At 34.3% G+C, this 18,909-nt stretch overlaps 1 protein-coding gene across 5 annotated transcripts; it reads left to right on the top strand.

Moving 5' to 3' along the window:
• The first annotated feature begins 1,300 nt into the window (after nucleotides 1–1,300).
• On the top strand, nucleotides 1,301–18,903 carry LOC143897180 (thrombospondin type-1 domain-containing protein 4). Of its 5 annotated transcripts, none has more exons than XM_077405585.1 (14): nucleotides 1,301–1,651; nucleotides 5,079–5,281; nucleotides 11,706–11,853; nucleotides 14,501–14,667; nucleotides 15,213–15,309; nucleotides 15,595–15,634; nucleotides 15,766–15,890; nucleotides 15,983–16,112; nucleotides 16,328–16,580; nucleotides 16,920–17,120; nucleotides 17,352–17,513; nucleotides 17,769–17,945; nucleotides 18,042–18,258; nucleotides 18,377–18,903. In XM_077405585.1, the coding sequence occupies exons 2-14, from the start codon at nucleotides 5,240–5,242 to the stop codon at nucleotides 18,511–18,513; spliced, it is 1,896 nt and encodes a 631-aa protein (XP_077261711.1). In that variant the 5' UTR covers nucleotides 1,301–1,651; nucleotides 5,079–5,239; the 3' UTR covers nucleotides 18,514–18,903. The 5 variants fall into 5 exon arrangements, with proteins under 5 accessions (XP_077261711.1, XP_077261710.1, XP_077261707.1 ...); XM_077405584.1 differs by having other exon boundaries at nucleotides 1,301–1,747; XM_077405581.1 differs by having other exon boundaries at nucleotides 1,301–1,832.
• The last annotated feature ends 6 nt before the right edge of the window (nucleotides 18,904–18,909 follow it).

Genomic DNA, 18,909 nt, shown 5'->3' with positions numbered 1-18,909 from the left:
CACAATTAATTGCGATTTTCCCAACATTTGAATTTAGAAAATGATTTATGTAGATTTATGCAGATTTTCAATGTAGATCGGTGTCTTTTAATCTTTCGAGAAATGTTTCAAAGAATATATCAGTAATATACATACAAGCAAGTATATTCGTAGATATTTGTCTCTTATAAGATTCTAATAATGAGCAGTTAACCAGTCATAAATCATATTGATGTTTCGCAGCAGCGAGATTTGATGTACGACCGGTTGTACGATGTACTAGGAACGTTCTCCGTTTTCTTTTGGTACAGAGAAACCAGTCAGGACCCACCTTTGTCATATATTTGCTCGAAATCTCGTCATCGTTGATCTCAAGCGATTCTTTTCAAGAAAAATAAGATTCCGGGAAGAAAATTAAATTAAATGACTTCGCTATAATCATAATATCACATAATAGGTACCATAAACAACGTATCTATATATTTATCTCTTATCTATTTATAATATCTTTGGATTAAATCGAATTATATTAAACCTTGACTTTATTGGATGCTTTAAAATTATTTTGCATTTTAAATAATAAAAAAATTTCAATTTTACTCCTATCTTTCTTTATATTAAGTTTTCATAAAATAAAATTTTTAGATTTTATAAAAAAACAAAAACTTATTTTTATTAACTTACTTTAGATTTTAAAAGACTAAAAGGATAACAATTTTATTGTAAAAAATCCTTAATTTCAGGCTTATTAAAGTACTAGCATGCCCCGCCGGGCTTCGCCCCGGCCCCGGTATTTCTTTAATTTTTTTTTTTTTTTTTTTAGTTTTTCTGCTATTCGGGGCGGAGACGAATCCAACAAATCATAGATCATTAAAATCTGTCCAGCCGTTCTTGAGTTATAAGTGCTGTAACTAACCCGACTTTGTTTTATGTATATAGATTCAAATTTTAGAAAAACATGATTTAAGTAAACTTTTTGTTAGAAAAAATTAATTAATTTAGCTAATAAATTTCTGTATACAAACAAAAAAGACTTTGTACTCTGAAAGTATTGATATAGAACATTAATTCTTTCGATATTTTTGTATTCACAGAATCGCTTTGGCCGTTTTCCAATTGAATCAATAAATATAATAGATTAATTAATTTTTGTCAAACTCTCTTTCTGTATTATTTAATAGATTTGCGTCACGAAACGAAGAAAAGCGATATTTTCATCTATTAAAATAACGTCTTCATACTTGGTTGCCAGGTGACGCGCCGTGGCGGAGGCGCCTAAAGTTCGGTTCCGCGACTCTACGCGGGCGTATAAAATCGGTCCTCCACCGACAGGAGCCGTCAGTACGAAACAACACCTCTGACAGAGAAACTCGACTCTCGGGATCTGCTCACTGGCCTGCAATATGCACCTCCTGCGCTTTACATACGTTTTAGATTTACACGCGAGATAATATCGAAAAACAAAATTATCGAGGGGGGGAACACTGGATGTGTGTAAACTGGATATAAATTCCCATGCAGCCATTCCACAAAGATATTTTGCATTTGCAACACTGATGAACAATGTTTTGTTTGTCGATCGGTGGCGTTGATGAACCAACCAGCTGGTGAACTAATTGGCGACAAGTCTATTAGCTTACAAAACCGAAGACCACGCCTTCGGGATAATTGTGTAATTACAGTGCGATTAATCGAGATGAATCTCTACGATGTGATAATAATTTGCTCTGCAAATTTGCAAATAAGAGCCGTATTCTGTGATCGATATGTGAGTTGATATTAGCTGACGTGTCTGGTTAGTGTGTTTATTCTCTGTCAACAATTTCGCGTACGGTCCGAACTCGGTGCAACAGGTCAGTCAAGTAGTCACAATGATCACGATTTGACGTGATCTTCGTTTTTAATTAAAAATGCAGGCGTAAGACAATGTAATTATCTCTTCTAATATATTTAAGAAAAATTAACAATAATACTTTTCAAATTTAAAATTATATATAAAAGATACACGAGATTTTTAATGTAGTTATAACTATATAAAATGTAATTAAATTATTTTCGCAAATAATAATTATAACCGTATAAATCTGATTAAATAAAAATAATTATGTTTTATTAATAAATTGCACGAACGTTAAAATAACACCTGCATAACACCTTAGACATTTCATGACAATCAGTTAAATAAAATTTATTTGCATCCAATTTGGCAATCACAACACGAGTAATACGTCTAGTTCCGTACTTGTAATTATCGTAGCCGGTATAATTGCGAACGCAGCCGGGATAACGAAGCCGGGATTGAAAATATGCAACGCGCAAAACTGTGATTAGGTACTTATACGTTCCACTCGGACGAAAATGACTCCTTGTTCGCAGGCTTGTTCACAGGTTCGCCTTTTGCACAAACGTGTATTTATAGTGTGGTAATGCTGACGGGGTTCGATAATCGTAAAAATCAACGGTACATCGCGACTTGCGTAAGATTCCCTCAAATGCTCCATCTCGCCGCGATATGCGACGTGTTTTCTCTGCAATAAAGTAAAGACTCCCGATAAACGGTGGCCCGATAGAAAACACACACACGGAAACGCACGCAAATAATTTTCTAACTCGTAACAAGGGCTCTTACATATACGTACGTTGAACAATCGTATGGTATTTTCGACATGCATGTAAAAGAAATCTCATAACGGGATATTCGTTATATAAAAATTGTAAGCTCTTACAATTAGTAATACAAAAGTACAATTTCTTAGAGAAATATATTTTTTGAATATATTCTGATAGAATAGATAAAATCACATGCAAAATATTAGTAAATAATTATTATGTTTACACTATTTATTGCACAAATTATAATGCAATGATTAATAAAATAACCAGTAGTACTAGTTAAATAGACTGCATTTATCAACGGATTATGAGATATTTTAATACATAAAATCGCCAATTTTATCTAGTACGATAACTAGTTTTTCACCCGAGTGATGTGTAAACTACATGCTTTGCTCAAAATGTTAATAAAATTATCATGCCCGGGCAATTTATTCGCCATGCAGGCGTGAGCGATGCAATCGCGTGGTGCGTTCGAATCAGTAATAATTGTAAACTTAATGAGCAATTCGTACGCGATTTAATGATCATATCTCACGCGGGCTAATTTGCATCGGTCGCGCGTACCGTAAATAACGCAGGCCGCAATCCCGTTTCGAGTGTCAATAATGTCGACGTCAGCCTTTTTTTTTAATATTGTGAAATATATGCTCTTCACGGAACAACGTGCGTCGGGTTACGCGACGGTTCACCGGTGCATTGACATTATCGCGAGGAACTATCGCATTTCAGAATATATGCAGCAGGACGGTGAGCGCAAATGCTTTGCCGTCTGCTCCGCGAGAGTTCTGTTACAAAAATTCTCCGGTATACTTCGAATCGGCACGGTCGACTGCCGCAAATTTATCGTACGCGATTATGCAAGCGCACTCGTATAATTGGCGACGCGACTTTGCGCAGCCTTTGTCGGCAATTTATCTACGCAACGCGTAGATTTGCGCGGGAGCAGAGGCTTTCCCATTTCAGAACGATCGTTATTTACGATCCGTTTGTAATCAGCAGTCCGCGCGTGTAAAATTCTCGTCGTCCGTTTACTGACTTTGATGACAGAATGTCACGCGAATCGATCTTGCTTTAAATTAAAATAAACGAAAGGCATGATCTATTTAAAGTTAGAAGATTTTAAGAATATTAATCTTAATCAATTTTAATGTGCATAACTATACGTAATGAAATGCGTTAAATCTCTCTGGTATGTATAATCTGCGGATAATTCTCGCTTCGGGCTACTCCACCTTCGACAGGTCGACGTACGGGTAATATAGGTTCTTGTCTAACGCTCACTAGCAACTGGAGCATGAAAGCATTATACGTGCATATTCGCTCACATGCACGCCAGCCGATGACTTCTCTAATATCCAATTTCCTTCGCATCGGCTTAGCTTCTTCAGCGTCACGCTACAACATTTGGTTTGAATGTCAAACGTCATTTAAGCGCAAACAAGTCATAATTAATTTGCTATTAATTAAATAAATGACAGTTTATGTTATTTTATTATTAAATGTCATGATATATGTTGCAATTTATCAATTTCTATCATTTTATTCAAATATTTGTACTGTTTCTATCTTTATAGAAATAAAATATATTTTTCTAATCTTCTGAATTTAAAATATTAAATGTCTTTGTTTGGAATCTTGTTAAAAAATATTAATAACTAAGTACATCTTGTTTTTACTTTATCTATAATATTATATGTGTGGCGAACTTATAATGTGTATTTTTTTAAATGTAGTTTTATTGTTTAAAGTTTAAAACATCCTTGAATTTTATTTTTATAAGAAAAGAATGACAAAAAGATACAAGTAAAAAAGTAATTGTGAACAAATTTTAAATATGTAATAAATGATTTAATTGACGTTTTATCAAGCAATATCATTTGACGCAACGGTGAATTTGCTAGGGTTCAATCAAGCACTCGTAAAATTGCGGATAGTCGGAACTTTATAGAGACGATGATGTAATTGCATTCCACGCGATTCGTGCCGATGTTCATGAGGTTTTATCTCTGGAATGTTACAATGATAATACTGTTATCGTCACTGTTCACGAAATATCACAGGAATAACTTAAAGATTCGATCATATCGCAGATTCCGCGACATAATTGCATAAACAGTTATAAAAATATTAATCGTGTTGATTTATTTACTGAAAAAGATTCCAACAAGTATTTAGATTTTTTATTATTACATTCTAAAACAATATTATTTTAATATTTAACCTTCCATTACGATATTGTTGAATAAACGCTATTGCCAGAAATTGATTGAAACAAAAAATTCAAAAAAGCTTAGTTAAGAAGACTCAATTTAAAAAAATCTAACTTCTGTAAATTATTTAAAATACTAGCATTAGAAATACAATTTATGATAATAATCGCATATCCATATAATCCACACAATATTTAAAAAAATTATAATATTTTAATAAGAACATTATTTTTTTTTTACAATTTAACAACTTCGATTGCTGAACACATCTAGTCAACGACAAATCTACCGATAGCGCAACAAGCGGCATTTAAAACAGTGAAAAATGACGTAAGAATAAACGTGCAGTGCGGAAAGAAAAGTGTGCACTATCTCACCGGAAGCAGTAGCGAAATGCGTCGACAGTGAGGCCGCAAGAGCGAAAATCCGTCAAGATGCAGCCACTCGTTCTTCCCTTTTTGCTGCTATTTTTAACGGTAAGGCATAAGCGCAACGCGACTAACATATATTGACGTGTGATTTACCGCGCCATTAAGGCCGGCCGTCCGGTTGCAGCCTCAATGTCAAACTCGTATATCAAACGTGGGCGAAATTGTTCGTAAATATGTTCCGGCACATGTCACGAACATCGCTTCGCCGGTTTCCGATCACTGAGGTCGATCGCGTAATTTCTTCTTAGAAATGGAAAGGTAATGGATGACAATTTTTGCGTTACAATTCACGAAAGACTATAGTTTCCATCGAAGCACATTCTAACAGATGAGATTCACACCGGACTAGAGAAATGAAGACTAAAATGAAAAAATGCGTAAAAGGTGAAAAAGTTCATTGACCATTATGTGAATGAATTTTTGATACTAAATATTTACATAGAAGCCTCATTTTCAATATTCTTCTATTAATTAGTTTTGACAACTGTGTGTTAAAATGTTTAATTAGAAATATATAATATTTATAATCGATAAAAATTCACATAGATAAGTTTACAAAATTTTTTTAGAGTTTATCTCCTACGTTTATTGATTTTTGTGAGACAGATTAAATCAGACTGTTTCAGTATCTATTTTCCTTCTTTAATCCACGATGCTTTCTCGGTCGACGGTGAGGCTTCCGTCGACGAGGTAATAAACAAGTGTTACACAATAACAGAGTTTTTTTATGACGATAAGAATTTTTTATATAAGAGAGCGTAGCTTTTTATCTATATATACATGTACAGTGGAGAGATTCTCTTAAAATACATGCATATATTTTGGACGAAGGTTAATGCACCGGCACGTAGTTAATGTCATTCGGCATGCTAGTTAGAATAGAAATTTCGGAGAAATTTATAAAGCAGACTCATATTTGAAGCGAATAAAATTGAATATTAAATAAATTAAATAGAGAGCAATAACAAAGAAACTTTTAAATTAATTAGGAGAGAGAGAGAGAGAGAGAGAGAGAGAGAGAGAGAGAGAGAGAGAGAGAGAGAGAGATTCTAATAATAATATTATATAAATATTAAAAACATATTATATTATAACATATTTATAAAATATATTATAACATATTTTTTATATTTATAAAATATTATATAAATATATTATAAATATATATTATAAACTAAAAATTTAGAGAAATTGATCAAATTATCTGTTCCACTTTTAATACGATGCAGATAACAACTAATTATATATTTTATATTTTCTAGAGAATTTTTTTTTTTTATAATAAATGTTATAATGTATGCTGTAAAAGAATTCATTTTTCCATTGCATATTGTCCTTTTATAAATTTCCGGTTGTCAGATTCAGATCAAAGTGTTATGTTACATATTAACTGATCATGTTTGTGTGAAATGAAAAATACATTCAAGCGTGACGAAAGCAATTTTGGTGAAAAAGAGAAGAGTATTACTTTGCTCCTTAAAAAAAAAGGTAATATCGCAGGATGTTAATTGGAACAAACGATCATTTACATCAGCCTTGTAGACTAACGTCATCATAATATTATTTCAACCGGATCGGCTTGTACGTAAAACGATGTTCTATTAGCATAATCTAAGCGCTACTGGCGCCTAATTATAGACAATTTAAAGACGTGCGAGGATCGTTCTTCCTGCGTAAACGAGCGGCGACACGCGGAGAGGTTTCGGAATTAATTCGGAACTTTCACGGATGACTCGATAATCGCACAGTCAGGTTTCGGTAATGCGGTAGATTATGTCTGAGTATAACTAGTACGCCGAATGCTGAGTAGGAAGTCTCGCTTAACGCATTCCTGCGGCTAAGTGTTACCGGCGGTGCGTATTTTTAGAATGGCAGAATAATATAATCGGAGCCGAATGTGCAACTTCCTGCCACATGATCCGAAATCGAATCTCAGTCGCTACAAAAATTCTTTCTTCGAGAGAATGGCGATAAATTTTATAATCTCTATAAATACTTCTCTCTCTCAAGAGTGGAGGATTAATATATTTATTTCTCGCGCAGAAACTCTTGCCTCATTTCACACACGTGACAAAGAATTCTATTAAGCTGTAAGTTTTCCGTCTCTTTAATATGAGAAAGTTTACATTGAAAGTTAAAGAATAATATAGTAATTTTTCATCTTTCATTTTTATCATATAATTTCATAAATTTTTATCATCAATTATTACTTCTTTCGCATCACTGCAGTTTTGTACGGTCATAAGATTAGAAAATTAGAAGGTGCATACGTAGAAACATTAAAACACGATAAACTGGATTTGTAGGACACCGAAATTTTCACAAGAGACTGTTTTATTTTTTACGTTCGCTCGTAACATTGCAGTTTTCATTCACTCGGACATATTTGACATGTTTATGTGGCGGCTATTCGTCTTCATTATTGTATAGGAGCACGGCGCCAGAGGTTTACGCCGACCCCCGCATGTCCCCAATGTGTTTGCCTCCAAATCGCGACGACGTCTTTATTTTCTCCGTATATCCGTTTCGTTTAATGGCTCGTAAGATTTCTTCGGATTGAGAGTGGAACCGAATTTATTTGACTGGTACCGAGAAGACACCGATTTTCGGCGAGCCCCTTCGTTGTTGTCATCGTCTTTTTGTTCACGTCGAAAGATTTTACATATTGGACGTTTAAGTGTTTGCAGTTTATAATTAATTGCATAGAAGAGGAATAAATGGCGAACTCCTCTATTCAAAACATCTCGTTGAAATCTTCGTGAAGACACGCGGAAGAGTACATAGAATAAATGCATTGCGTAAATATAACGACGTAGAGTTATCTATTTTTTGACTCTAACGGAGTGTAACAGCATAAATAACGTGTTACATAGAAGAATTGTGTTTCAGACAGAAGTAATAATATTAAGATTGGAATATGTGTTACCTAAATTTTTTGCAATAAATTTTTCGATGTACCGATCTCGTTTTTCTTTTAATACCGAAATATGATCTTTTTAATTGTTCTATTATTTATCAGAAATCTCTTTATCCGTTAAGTAACAAATAAAGAAATTTAAAAAAGCATTTTGTTAAAAGAATTTTGATGTTTGATCGAATAAAACGGACCTATAAAAAGATCGTCGCTATGCATCGTCGCGCAGCAGGTTTGTCATTATGCGCCGCATTTATAGGGCGATGGGGATTTAACAGCTTGAGTGGCCACGAAAATAACACGCTGAAAATAAGCGGCAAGAGATTCGATGCTAGGTATATCATCGCGAGACGATCGGCTCGACGCCGTCGATCTTGATTATCGTAAAAAGGAAGACGCGCCGCGGCGCTGCCTCATGCAGGCGCACTCAACTACTTCACTCTCGTCGGCGACATTACGCATAATCAGCTAAAGCTGGCGCTTAGAAATCTGACGAAATGCAGAACGATCTCCTAATTCGTGTTTCTATATAGGTACTGTACTCTGCTCACCGCTGTAAATGCGCGGATAAATTGAAATAGAAGGATTTACATTATTTCCATGCTGTGATAAATAATAAGAAATTAATACAGAAATGTATCGTATTTCTTATTGAATTATAAAGCGATTCTTGCTGTTGGCTAAATTAACGAGATGTTAAGTTGACAAATTAAACACAGGAAGTGAAGAATTGTATAACACGAGGCGGTTAATTAGGCGACTGGGACGACCTGCGCGCGACGTAATCTCGGAGAACCGGAGGAAATTATTTAACCGTTCACAAAGAAAATGGTTCTTTCTTAATCGCGTGTTCATACGTTGCTCGGTGATACGCCGAGTGTACACACGACCGTATTTTATCGCTATGTAAACACCTAATGTGGCCGAGGTGCTACATGAGGAGCTATACATATACTTACGCAGATACTCGACTAAATTATGGTTCGTTCGTTATTATTTACGATATGTATGATGCGATTCGATAAATTGTGATATTATAGCTTGCTATAGCTGAAATTCTTTTGCCTGAATGCGGTTTTTTTGCGCAATCGCCTTTGCTGAAATGAACATTTTTATCAGCGCAAGCGTTTGAAAACGATGGTCAATCTAGATATAATAAATTTTTTAAATATTTACTTCGCTTGAAAACTGGATTCAATGAGTGACCAATACTTAGAGATTATACTTTGTTTATAATAATTGAAAAAACCAAAAGCCCCTAACAATATATGTATAGTTCTTGAAGAGAGAGAAAAAAAGAAACATCAGTTACATTAAAAACTTTCTTCTTTATTTAAATAATTGTTTTACACCTTATTTTATCCTGTGTCTTATATATATAGTCATATTTGGATTTGAAATTAGTAAGATATTTCTGTATTCCACATCTTTATGTCGTTCTCTCTTAATGGAAAAATGGAATCTTTCATATTTCGGCTTGAACGTTGAACGTTCTACGCCACTGTGCATTCATTGTTCGCCGCCGATTTATAAATTCACTCATGCGATATTCATACAATTAACATCGTGCGATCTCGCGTACACAAACGGCAAGCAAGTTGACATTCATCCCGAGTTAATCCAATTGGAGAGAGAGGAGTGTCAGTTTGGGCGCGGCTTGATGTGCAGTTCGCCGATTAAACCTGGTTGAAAATGAACGGTCAGCCTCAATCGAGCAGCGTCACTCTTTCAGAATGATCCCCGACGTGTAAAATGTCGAATTATGTTGTTGTATTTTATATGTCATGCAGAGACATGAACTCGCTAAGAAAACTCGAACGAGTTAGAGTACTAATGAAATAAAACTTTAACTTGTCTAATAGAGAGTAGAGATTTTAATATGTGTGTTGTAACTTATAGTAAAATAGTAATACATATACTTCTTTAGCTTAATCGAGATATAAAAGATGTAAAAAATTAATTAAATATTATATTTAGGTTTAATTCCCATTCATTATTAAAAACCAATATATGTTTCAATTTGAAAAATGTTGATTAAATTAACTTATCGCAGTATGTACATTCGACACATGTAACATATTTCATATATTCAACAAAACAAAAACTTCTACTCGTTTTTAATAATCTTTTGTTAAAATTTAAGGAGAATTTAGAATAATGCTGTAGATAATATTGTCAGAGAATTAACAAGGTCACTTAGTAATAGTAAAGCAGTGCGGGAGCGATTCGTAGCAAGAGAAATGATTTATTGCTGCAGAGATACTAGCAAGCTGATGGAAGAAGCTCGAGGTATAGATTAAGCGAGGGTTCTCTCTTTCTCTCTCTCACGTACACACATCCGTGCCACAACCGGGCCACGTGGCGCGTACAACGTGATAATACTTTGATCGAGATTCAGGTCGAATCGCGCATCTTACATCTCCAAGCTACCGTTTGATCGCTTAGTTAACCTTGATGATCTTACGTGGCGATTTGACGAGGAAGCAAAAATATTCTACTATCTTGATATAGTAGATCTTGATGCTTTTAAGCTATTTTGGTGTCTTTACGTAGGATATTCCAGAACATGCATCATGAATGTAACTTCTATGTAATTTATGTCGGAACGATCATACAGAATAACATTCAACAAGAACAAGATATAACATTCTGTTATAATTTTCTTTTAAATTTCAATTATTTCTTTTAATTAGTCCCTTTATAATGATTTTGAATGTGCCGTATTAATTATTATCCCTGATTTTCTAGGTGTGTTATACCTTCCTATAAAAATAAATTTGTTTGAGAACCGTGCGTCTAAAAAGTGTTCTTGCGTACTCGTGCTAATTTCCAGGACCGAATTCGCGACCGGTGTTTATTTCTGTGCATTAGCGAAACAGTGGGTGCGGTAACCGTGCAAATGTAAAATGCTCGTCCGCGCGCCAGAGAAACGGAAAGGGTGACGCGAAATTATGGCTGTCAAGACGTAAATTTAGACGACGATTTGCCACCGTTTCGGTCCGCCTGCATTCTATTCACCTCGTCTGGCTAAAAGTCGCAACAATAAGTCCGCTGGAAATAAAAAGCGAAGTGTAATCGCGTCACAAATCGAAATGCAGAGAAGATAAGAACTTCATTACCTAAAAAAATATATCTTCTAACGTCTGACTGTTTTTTAATCTATATTGTTCGCAAAATTTTCGCATCTCACGGTGCATTTCACAGTGTAGCAATTAATGCACGGAAATCGAAAATTTTTATCAAGCATACAAGCATATAAATCACCCGTCTGCATCGGGCAAAATGGGTGTGTCGCTTCCTATTAATTCATTTCGCAGATTGACATCTGCATGGTCGCACATACACTCTGCTGATTTCAGTTTGACATCTAGAAAAATTGGAATGCACGCGAGAATGTCATTCATTACCTAGTACCCGTTCAACGGAATGCTCGGATCTATGATCTTGAATGCCGAGGCTGCGAAATTTAGTCTATGAAGTCACGATTTATTATCTTTTGCATGAAATTCTTGGCTGGCACGGCCAAGTTAGCACATGTTATACCTACTGTTTCAGTGTGGTGTGAAATTTGGCAGCGGTCATCTGATAGATGGAATTTTCACGGAGCCGACTTTGGAACCGGGTTATAATTTGGTGGCGGTGGTCCCACGTGGCGCCTTGGCACTGAACGTGACCGAACTCCGTCGCACGCAGAACTATCTTGGTAAGAGAAACAGGAATTTATGACTATTGATGAAGATAAATTAAGATGGCTGAACTATTTTCATTCAGCTCTACGCTAAACCTTGCATCGAACATTTAAGCGCGTGCGTGCCCCATTTATTTAAGTAAGATCGCCAATATTAAGCAATATATTTCATATTTTGGAGCCTATACTGTAACGTCATATTTTCAATCATTAAGTTTATTTAATGTATTTTAATGCCTTCTATCTTTTGAAGCCGCAACGTTACAAAACGTATAATATTTCTTTGATAAAAAGTGATAGAGAAGCTAAGGGAGAGAGAGAGAGAGACAATTTCTTTATTACGGGATATAAATTAATGTCAATGCAACTTTGTGCGTATGCAACTTGGTGCATTTTGCATTGTAAATTGGACGTTACATGATCAGGACGTGACTAGCGACTATTTTTACTGACGTCCAGATACTGATCAGCGCTAACATTAATTGCGCGGTTGGCGCCAGATAGAATAATTCAGTGGTAATGCTTTGGATTTCGTGGAAAGCGCAGGCAACCGGTTGCGAGGAATGCATTTCCACCTACCATGATTTCTTACTGTTTATGCACTGTTTACGGGTAACCCGTTACACAGCGTGGTCGTTAAATAGCGACCGCACCCGACATTTAAGATCATCATCGTCTCGCGAATATGATTACGTCGTCCGCGCGAAAAATTAATTTACGACAAGCATTCTGCCTGCGAGATAAAATAGGTAACGTGATTTAAGAAATTAAAAATGACGATATTTATTTCAATAAAATTATTAAGTTATTATACTCTAATAAACATTTATGTCAAGTTACAAAAAATTTAAGGATTAAGTTAGAGATTGAAAACAAATATAAATATATTAGGGTAATGACGTTTACTTAATTATCTGATTAGTTATCTGTTATTACATCCAGACATCTCAGTTAATTGTTTCTGAGGTCTTTAAGAATACTAATTTCTCCTGTCATAAAACAAGACGTATTGCAGGTGTCGCGATTAGTGTAGTTATGACTATTGAATTTGCGAAAACCAATTAACTTTTTTTCCTTTAGAAAGCATAATGCATTAAAGACCATACATATATAACTTACATAATTCATTACGCAAAATTCACGCTGTATGATTCTTAGTTTTGGAGATTATATTTTTTAAGAAATACTATGTTGAAAACTGCAAAATATTTGCAGCATAATTAATCGCGAGTTACATACATTCTTTCTTCATCTCGTTAATTTATTTAAAAGATATATACATATATATAATGTGTTTTTTAAATTTAACAAATTTTAAAAGCAATAATTATAATAAAAATTAGCTGTAAATAATATTAAATTAGCATTTTAAAAAGTATAAACCATAAAAAAATTAATAGTTAATATAACAATAAATAATAGACAGTTTTAGCAATGTTTAAAACCATATTTAGACCATTACTTATTTGCTAATAGCATTATTTTGTAATAAGTTTGGTGGTGATATGCTATTTAAAATTTAATTAGGAATTGAGTCTCCATTACATATGAAGGCAATCATCATTGTACTGTCTTTGATGCCTTTCGAATCCATTCATCGCTCGATCGAAGTAATGTAATGATTACCTTTCACGGGATACGAATAACAGATCGTAATCAATGCGTCTTCTATATACAATGATGGCGTCGCCGATAAGCAAAATGAGTCGCCAGCAGCGTGATTAGTTGCGATCGTTAACAATACTGTCGGAACCTTCATTACCGCCGACGTGATCGCGCCTCCCATTATCCTCACTTAATCTGGGAAGATGAATGATTCAAGGGAAATCGATAGGAAATTGCGCCTCGCGTGAAATTAAATCCATCCAATCTTCAGGGAACATAAAAACATAAATTGACATAAAAAATTTACAAGATATAGTTAATAAATTATTATGTATATGTATAATATGTTTATAACAAAGTAGAATATTTTGTAAGGCGATTGTAGAACGTATTAAAATTAATTTAGGTATCCAGAAATTAAATTCTGCAAATGCATTTCCGTCAGCTTTAATCCATTTGTTTTTTGTAAATTGCGCTTTTAATGTAAACGTAATTTAATCTTTCGCGGTGCGTCGTAAGTGGAACGGGGCCCGTTGTTCCGCTAAATTAGATGCACCGGCCCGTGCCACGTGGATTACATAAATCGCGCGCGGCCGTAAACTCGCTCATAAACGACTGCTATTGTGCGCGCCCAAGTCTCGTTTAAACGATCGTGCGATTGCCAACTTTAGCGTGATCCATGTCAATCGACGTGTCGAAGATCATAGATCATCCTTGTTCTATAAATAGGACTAGATAGTTTATTCGAAAATAAATGCAATGCGGTCATTGTAATTTTCTCGTTTTTAACTGTACCAATATGTTTGTGATATACATATATATTTGTGACGAATAAATGTTTTTATAAGATGTACATAGTAACTGGAACGTACTCGTCACATATAAAATCTATGGAGAATAATTAATATCATTAGCTATATTCTTTTAAATAAATGTAAACAATTTTATTACAATATTATTAATATTTCTATAATCTGCATCTCAGATGCTGCACAGAAAATCAAGTATTTCTTACAATTTAGAAAGTACGTAATAAAACACGATAATAAATTTGCAGCGATTAGATTGCAAGATGGTAGCTATTTGTTAAACGGGAATAATTTTATCAACTGGTCTGGCGAGTACAAAGGAGCTGGAACAACATTTGTTTATCGTCGTCAAAGTCCTCAGAATTTAGAAAGCTTTTCTGCCGCGGGCCCATTACAGGAACCTATAGATGTCATGGTAAGTAAAATATAATATGATATAATATAAAATATATGCGGAAATAATTAATTGCAAAAGCTTTCTTTATATACATATATTACATTTGCATTCAGCGATGTTAGTCAATTTTTGTTCATAGAATAAAAATATCTACTAATATTACATATAAAGCTTTATATCTTATGGAATATTTTGCATCCTTCGGCCAAATTGTAGACATTGTTATAACGCGACCGTAATAATGGCGGCTCAGAGTAACAATTGTTGCGCGCTAGCAATCGTGGGCGTTAATGAGTTCAACCGAGTTCCATTTAACCCTTTCACCGCTGATTTTCCACTACACATTGTCATAAATCGTATAGGTTCTACGTTTAATGATGTTAAATTGCATACTGTTTCACTTTTGGAATACTACAATTTAATAATTATAGGAACTATCTAGTAATAATTCATTAATTAAAAATTGTTTAATAAAAGTTTAATAATTAAAAATTAGATCTCAATTATTTTTAATTCAGATCTACTTAAAGTATATAACATAATCTAATTTTATTATTTCGTAGGTTTTGTATCAGGAACCAAACCCTGGTATTGTTTATCGATATCGGATTCCCGGAACTACAAATTTACCGAAAAGCAATCATTTTCCGCATAATTCAGGTGTTATTTTATTATAACCATATATTTATAGAAAGAAAGTAATTTCGAAAGCATACTGATTTTGAAATATTTCTTAATTGTATTACAGATAAAGAATTGCTTTTTACCACTTTGTTTGGATATTTTTAGTCTTTTTAATTTTATTTAAAAAAATTGACAAGCAAGCAAAAATAATGCTTTAGAAGTTACTTTTCTTGAAATCATAAATATTAGATATTACATACGTATACACACACACACACACACACACAAAATTACTAAAAATAAAAAATTGTTTAATTATAGTTTCCAATAAAGGCGTTGAGCATAGCTTACAAAATAGAAGGTAAGAAGTTCATCAATTAACATTTAATTAATTTAATAAATTAAAAAATTGTTTATTTGCCTTTTGATAATAATAAACGTCTCACTTTAAATTTTATATTTAATAATTAATTACAAAGAATTTAATTTTAGATTCGAAAATGAGGCAGCAGTGAGTAATGTAACGTCTCCGCCGTATTTATCACGACGGTTTAGGAAAAGAAAATTTATCTGGAAAGCGATTGGTCATAGTGAGTGCAGCAAATCATGCGGCGGAGGTAAACGAGAATTAGCTGATAAGTAGTTGATTTTATGACAAGTTTTATAGAGACCCGCGCGGGCACAAATGATTTTGATATGTTTACATAAGGTGTACAGATACTCAGACACGTGTGTATCAAGGAGCACACGCAGCAGCCGGTACCGGAGAAGAGATGCCATGGGTTGGAAAAGCTGCACGAAATTCGCCTCAGATGTAATACCATGCCATGTCCACCCAGGTGATTTTAATTTATATTTTATACGCGTAAAAAGTCTCTTATATAAATTATAAGTACACAGTACGTGATAATATTAAATAATAATTGTACAATAACAGTGCAAAATAAGAATGTATAAAAACACAAAAACCTAAGTATTACAGTTGCAGAAATCTAAAATAATTATTTAAGATATCGTTTACATTATTCTCCAAATAAAAACTGTATTCTCGAAGGTGGCGCGGCGGACCATGGAGTGACTGTTCTACTTCCTGCGGCATCGGGGTTCGCACACGGGAACTCGAGTGCGTACAGGAAATAAGGACGTCATTAACGATGAGAATCGCTGATGGAGCTTGCACAGAACCGATAAATCTGCCGACGAGCGAAGCGTGCGAGATGCCAGCGTGTGAGGAGATTAGGCAAACGTCGACGGAGACATCCTCTCAATCGTCTGCTCCGCAATGGACCGTGGGTGTTTGGTCACAGGTAATTTTGTTCAGACACGTACATTATCTATATCAATAATTTGTTATATAAGAAAAGTAGAGAAAATAAAGCATAACGATATTATATAAGTTTTAATATTTAACAAAAGTTTCATTTTACAGAGCGATATTATGTCAGATTTTGAATTTGTATATTTTAATATTTATTTATATTAATTATATGCTTTTTTTTTCTCATATCTATATATATCATGGGTATAATATTTTAAAACAATTTTTCTAATTTTCTTGTTATAAACAATTAAATATGTATATATACAAAATTTGTACAAATATTTGAATGGAGTGATTATAATTTTTTATGTCATTGGTTTTTAAGTGTTCCACGTCCTGCGGCGTGGGGAGAAAAACGAGAGACGTAACTTGCGTTACAGAAGGTGCTCCATGCGATCTCTCGGAAAAACCTAAGGCACATGAAACGTGCGACTTAGGACCATGCCTAGCGAAATCAACGCCGCAGAACGTTGTTTCTGCGAAGCTACAGAATCCGCAGTGGTTATTCACTGAGTGGTCTGACCAGGTGAGCTGTTTACCTGCACTTGCAAGCTCTATGAGAACTGAAAGTATCGTTCTAATTAAAAACTGGTATAATGAAAAGCTTATTTTTAATTTTAATAACTTATTGACAGAAGAACTGATAAAAATGTGCATAAGTTATTATATTTCCTAGAACATCACACTTGAAATTATATTCAGATTAAAAAATTATCATATTGATTTTTTACTAGCAATCTCTAATTATCGACTTTAGTGCTCGGCAGAATGTGGCATTGGAGTTCAGACTCGGAGAGTTTTTTGTGAGACGAATTCTGACGAAGAACATTGCGATGAATCGAGTCGACCTGAGACTTCCAGAGACTGCTCGAGCAATAGAACTTGCAGCGGTCAATGGTTCACAGGACCATGGGCGGAGGTCAGGCTTAAATATAATTGTGCAATAAAGCTATAAAAAATAATTTTAAAATAGAAAGTTGTATTATATAAAGATTATAACGTGTTGATTGTGTGTCGATGTGTATACACACAGCATATATATTATAAGAATCCATATATAGCAAAAGAATATATATATATGTTTGCTTCACACTATTTTCGTAATTATCTCAATATATAATAATATTTTTAAAATTAATTATTAATGTAACGAGAATTATTTTACATTCTCTAGTGTTCTTCAGACTGCGACGTGGGTGAGCAAGTTAGAGACGTCGTATGTGTTACAACTCTTCGAGGCTTTCTACGTGTCGTCTTAGACATGAATTGTCCCGCGAACAAACCGGAAAGTAGAAGATCGTGCAGAGAGCGTCCCTGCACATCTACTTGGTTCATATCTGACTGGACGCCGGTAAATATTTATTTTATCACAAGTTAAAATCACAAGATTAAAATTTCAAGGGCTAGAACTCGGTAAATTTACTTGTTTCCAAAAATCGGTTCGCAGTGTTCGCGATCTTGTGGTAAAGGTGTACAGAAACGCGAAGTTCGATGCCTGAATCCAGATGGCCAATTACCCGAATCATATCAGATTCATTGCCGAGAGGAGGATCGACCAGTATCTCGAAGAACATGCAACGATTATCCTTGCAGAGATGATCTACGCGCGCCTGAAAATTCTCACAGGGTCGTTCAAATCCAGGACGATTCCGAAATAACAAACGGTAAACAAACTTTTAAATTTGAGATACAGATAATATAATTTACCCTTGATATATGTAAAACATTATATATATAAAATGATACTTTTTCCATTATATATTAACATTTTATTTATTTCAGGTGTTGAAGACAATCCACTTTGCAAAGACAAAATGCCCAACTGCAATTTAGTCACACAAGCTCGGCTCTGCTCTTATCAATTTTATCAAGAGTCTTGCTGCCTGTCATGTTCTCGAGGCAAGCAGGATTTTGAATAGAAATCCCCCTCTCGATCAATCATGCTCATTACGGCTTTTTAATGCAAACAAAAAACTGCCTTCAGTAGTATTCCCCGTTAGTATATATCGCCAATTAAAACCCTATTTTTGTCGCCTATTGGTACAAATAACTTTTAATAATTAATAGATAGCAAAACTTTTGTACGTTTTATATGTATAGAAGTATAGATATGCATGCTGCAGAGCGATTTTAATACGAAGTCCACGATTTCGTTCGAGCAAGATATTTGATAAAGAAATAGAAGAGACTGATCGCGTGTAATTGCCGGTTTCGTTGTAGTGATCTGATGCAGCATTTAAATCCGCACTGTTCTCGAGTAACCGTAAATATATATATTGAGCATTAATAAATGTTACGCTTTTTTCTTCTTCGCT

The sequence above is a fragment of the Temnothorax americanus genome, unplaced genomic scaffold (assembly GCF_048541705.1).
Source record: "Temnothorax americanus isolate GAGA-0224 unplaced genomic scaffold, ASM4854170v1 Scaffold2, whole genome shotgun sequence".
Classification (NCBI taxonomy): domain Eukaryota; kingdom Metazoa; phylum Arthropoda; class Insecta; order Hymenoptera; family Formicidae; genus Temnothorax; species Temnothorax americanus.
The sequence above is the reverse complement of the archived record's forward strand: the minus strand, read 5'-3'. Positions and strand labels throughout refer to the sequence as shown.

Coding starts and splice junctions, on each gene's coding strand:
- LOC143897180 (XM_077405585.1), top strand. CDS start 5,240: ATGCAGCCACTCGTTCTTCCCTTTTTGCTGCTATTTTTAACG. Junction 11,854..14,500: donor TCGCACGCAGAACTATCTTG/GTAAGAGAAACA, acceptor ATAAATTTGCAG/CGATTAGATTGCAAGATGGT. Junction 16,581..16,919: donor CCGTGGGTGTTTGGTCACAG/GTAATTTTGTTC, acceptor TTGGTTTTTAAG/TGTTCCACGTCCTGCGGCGT.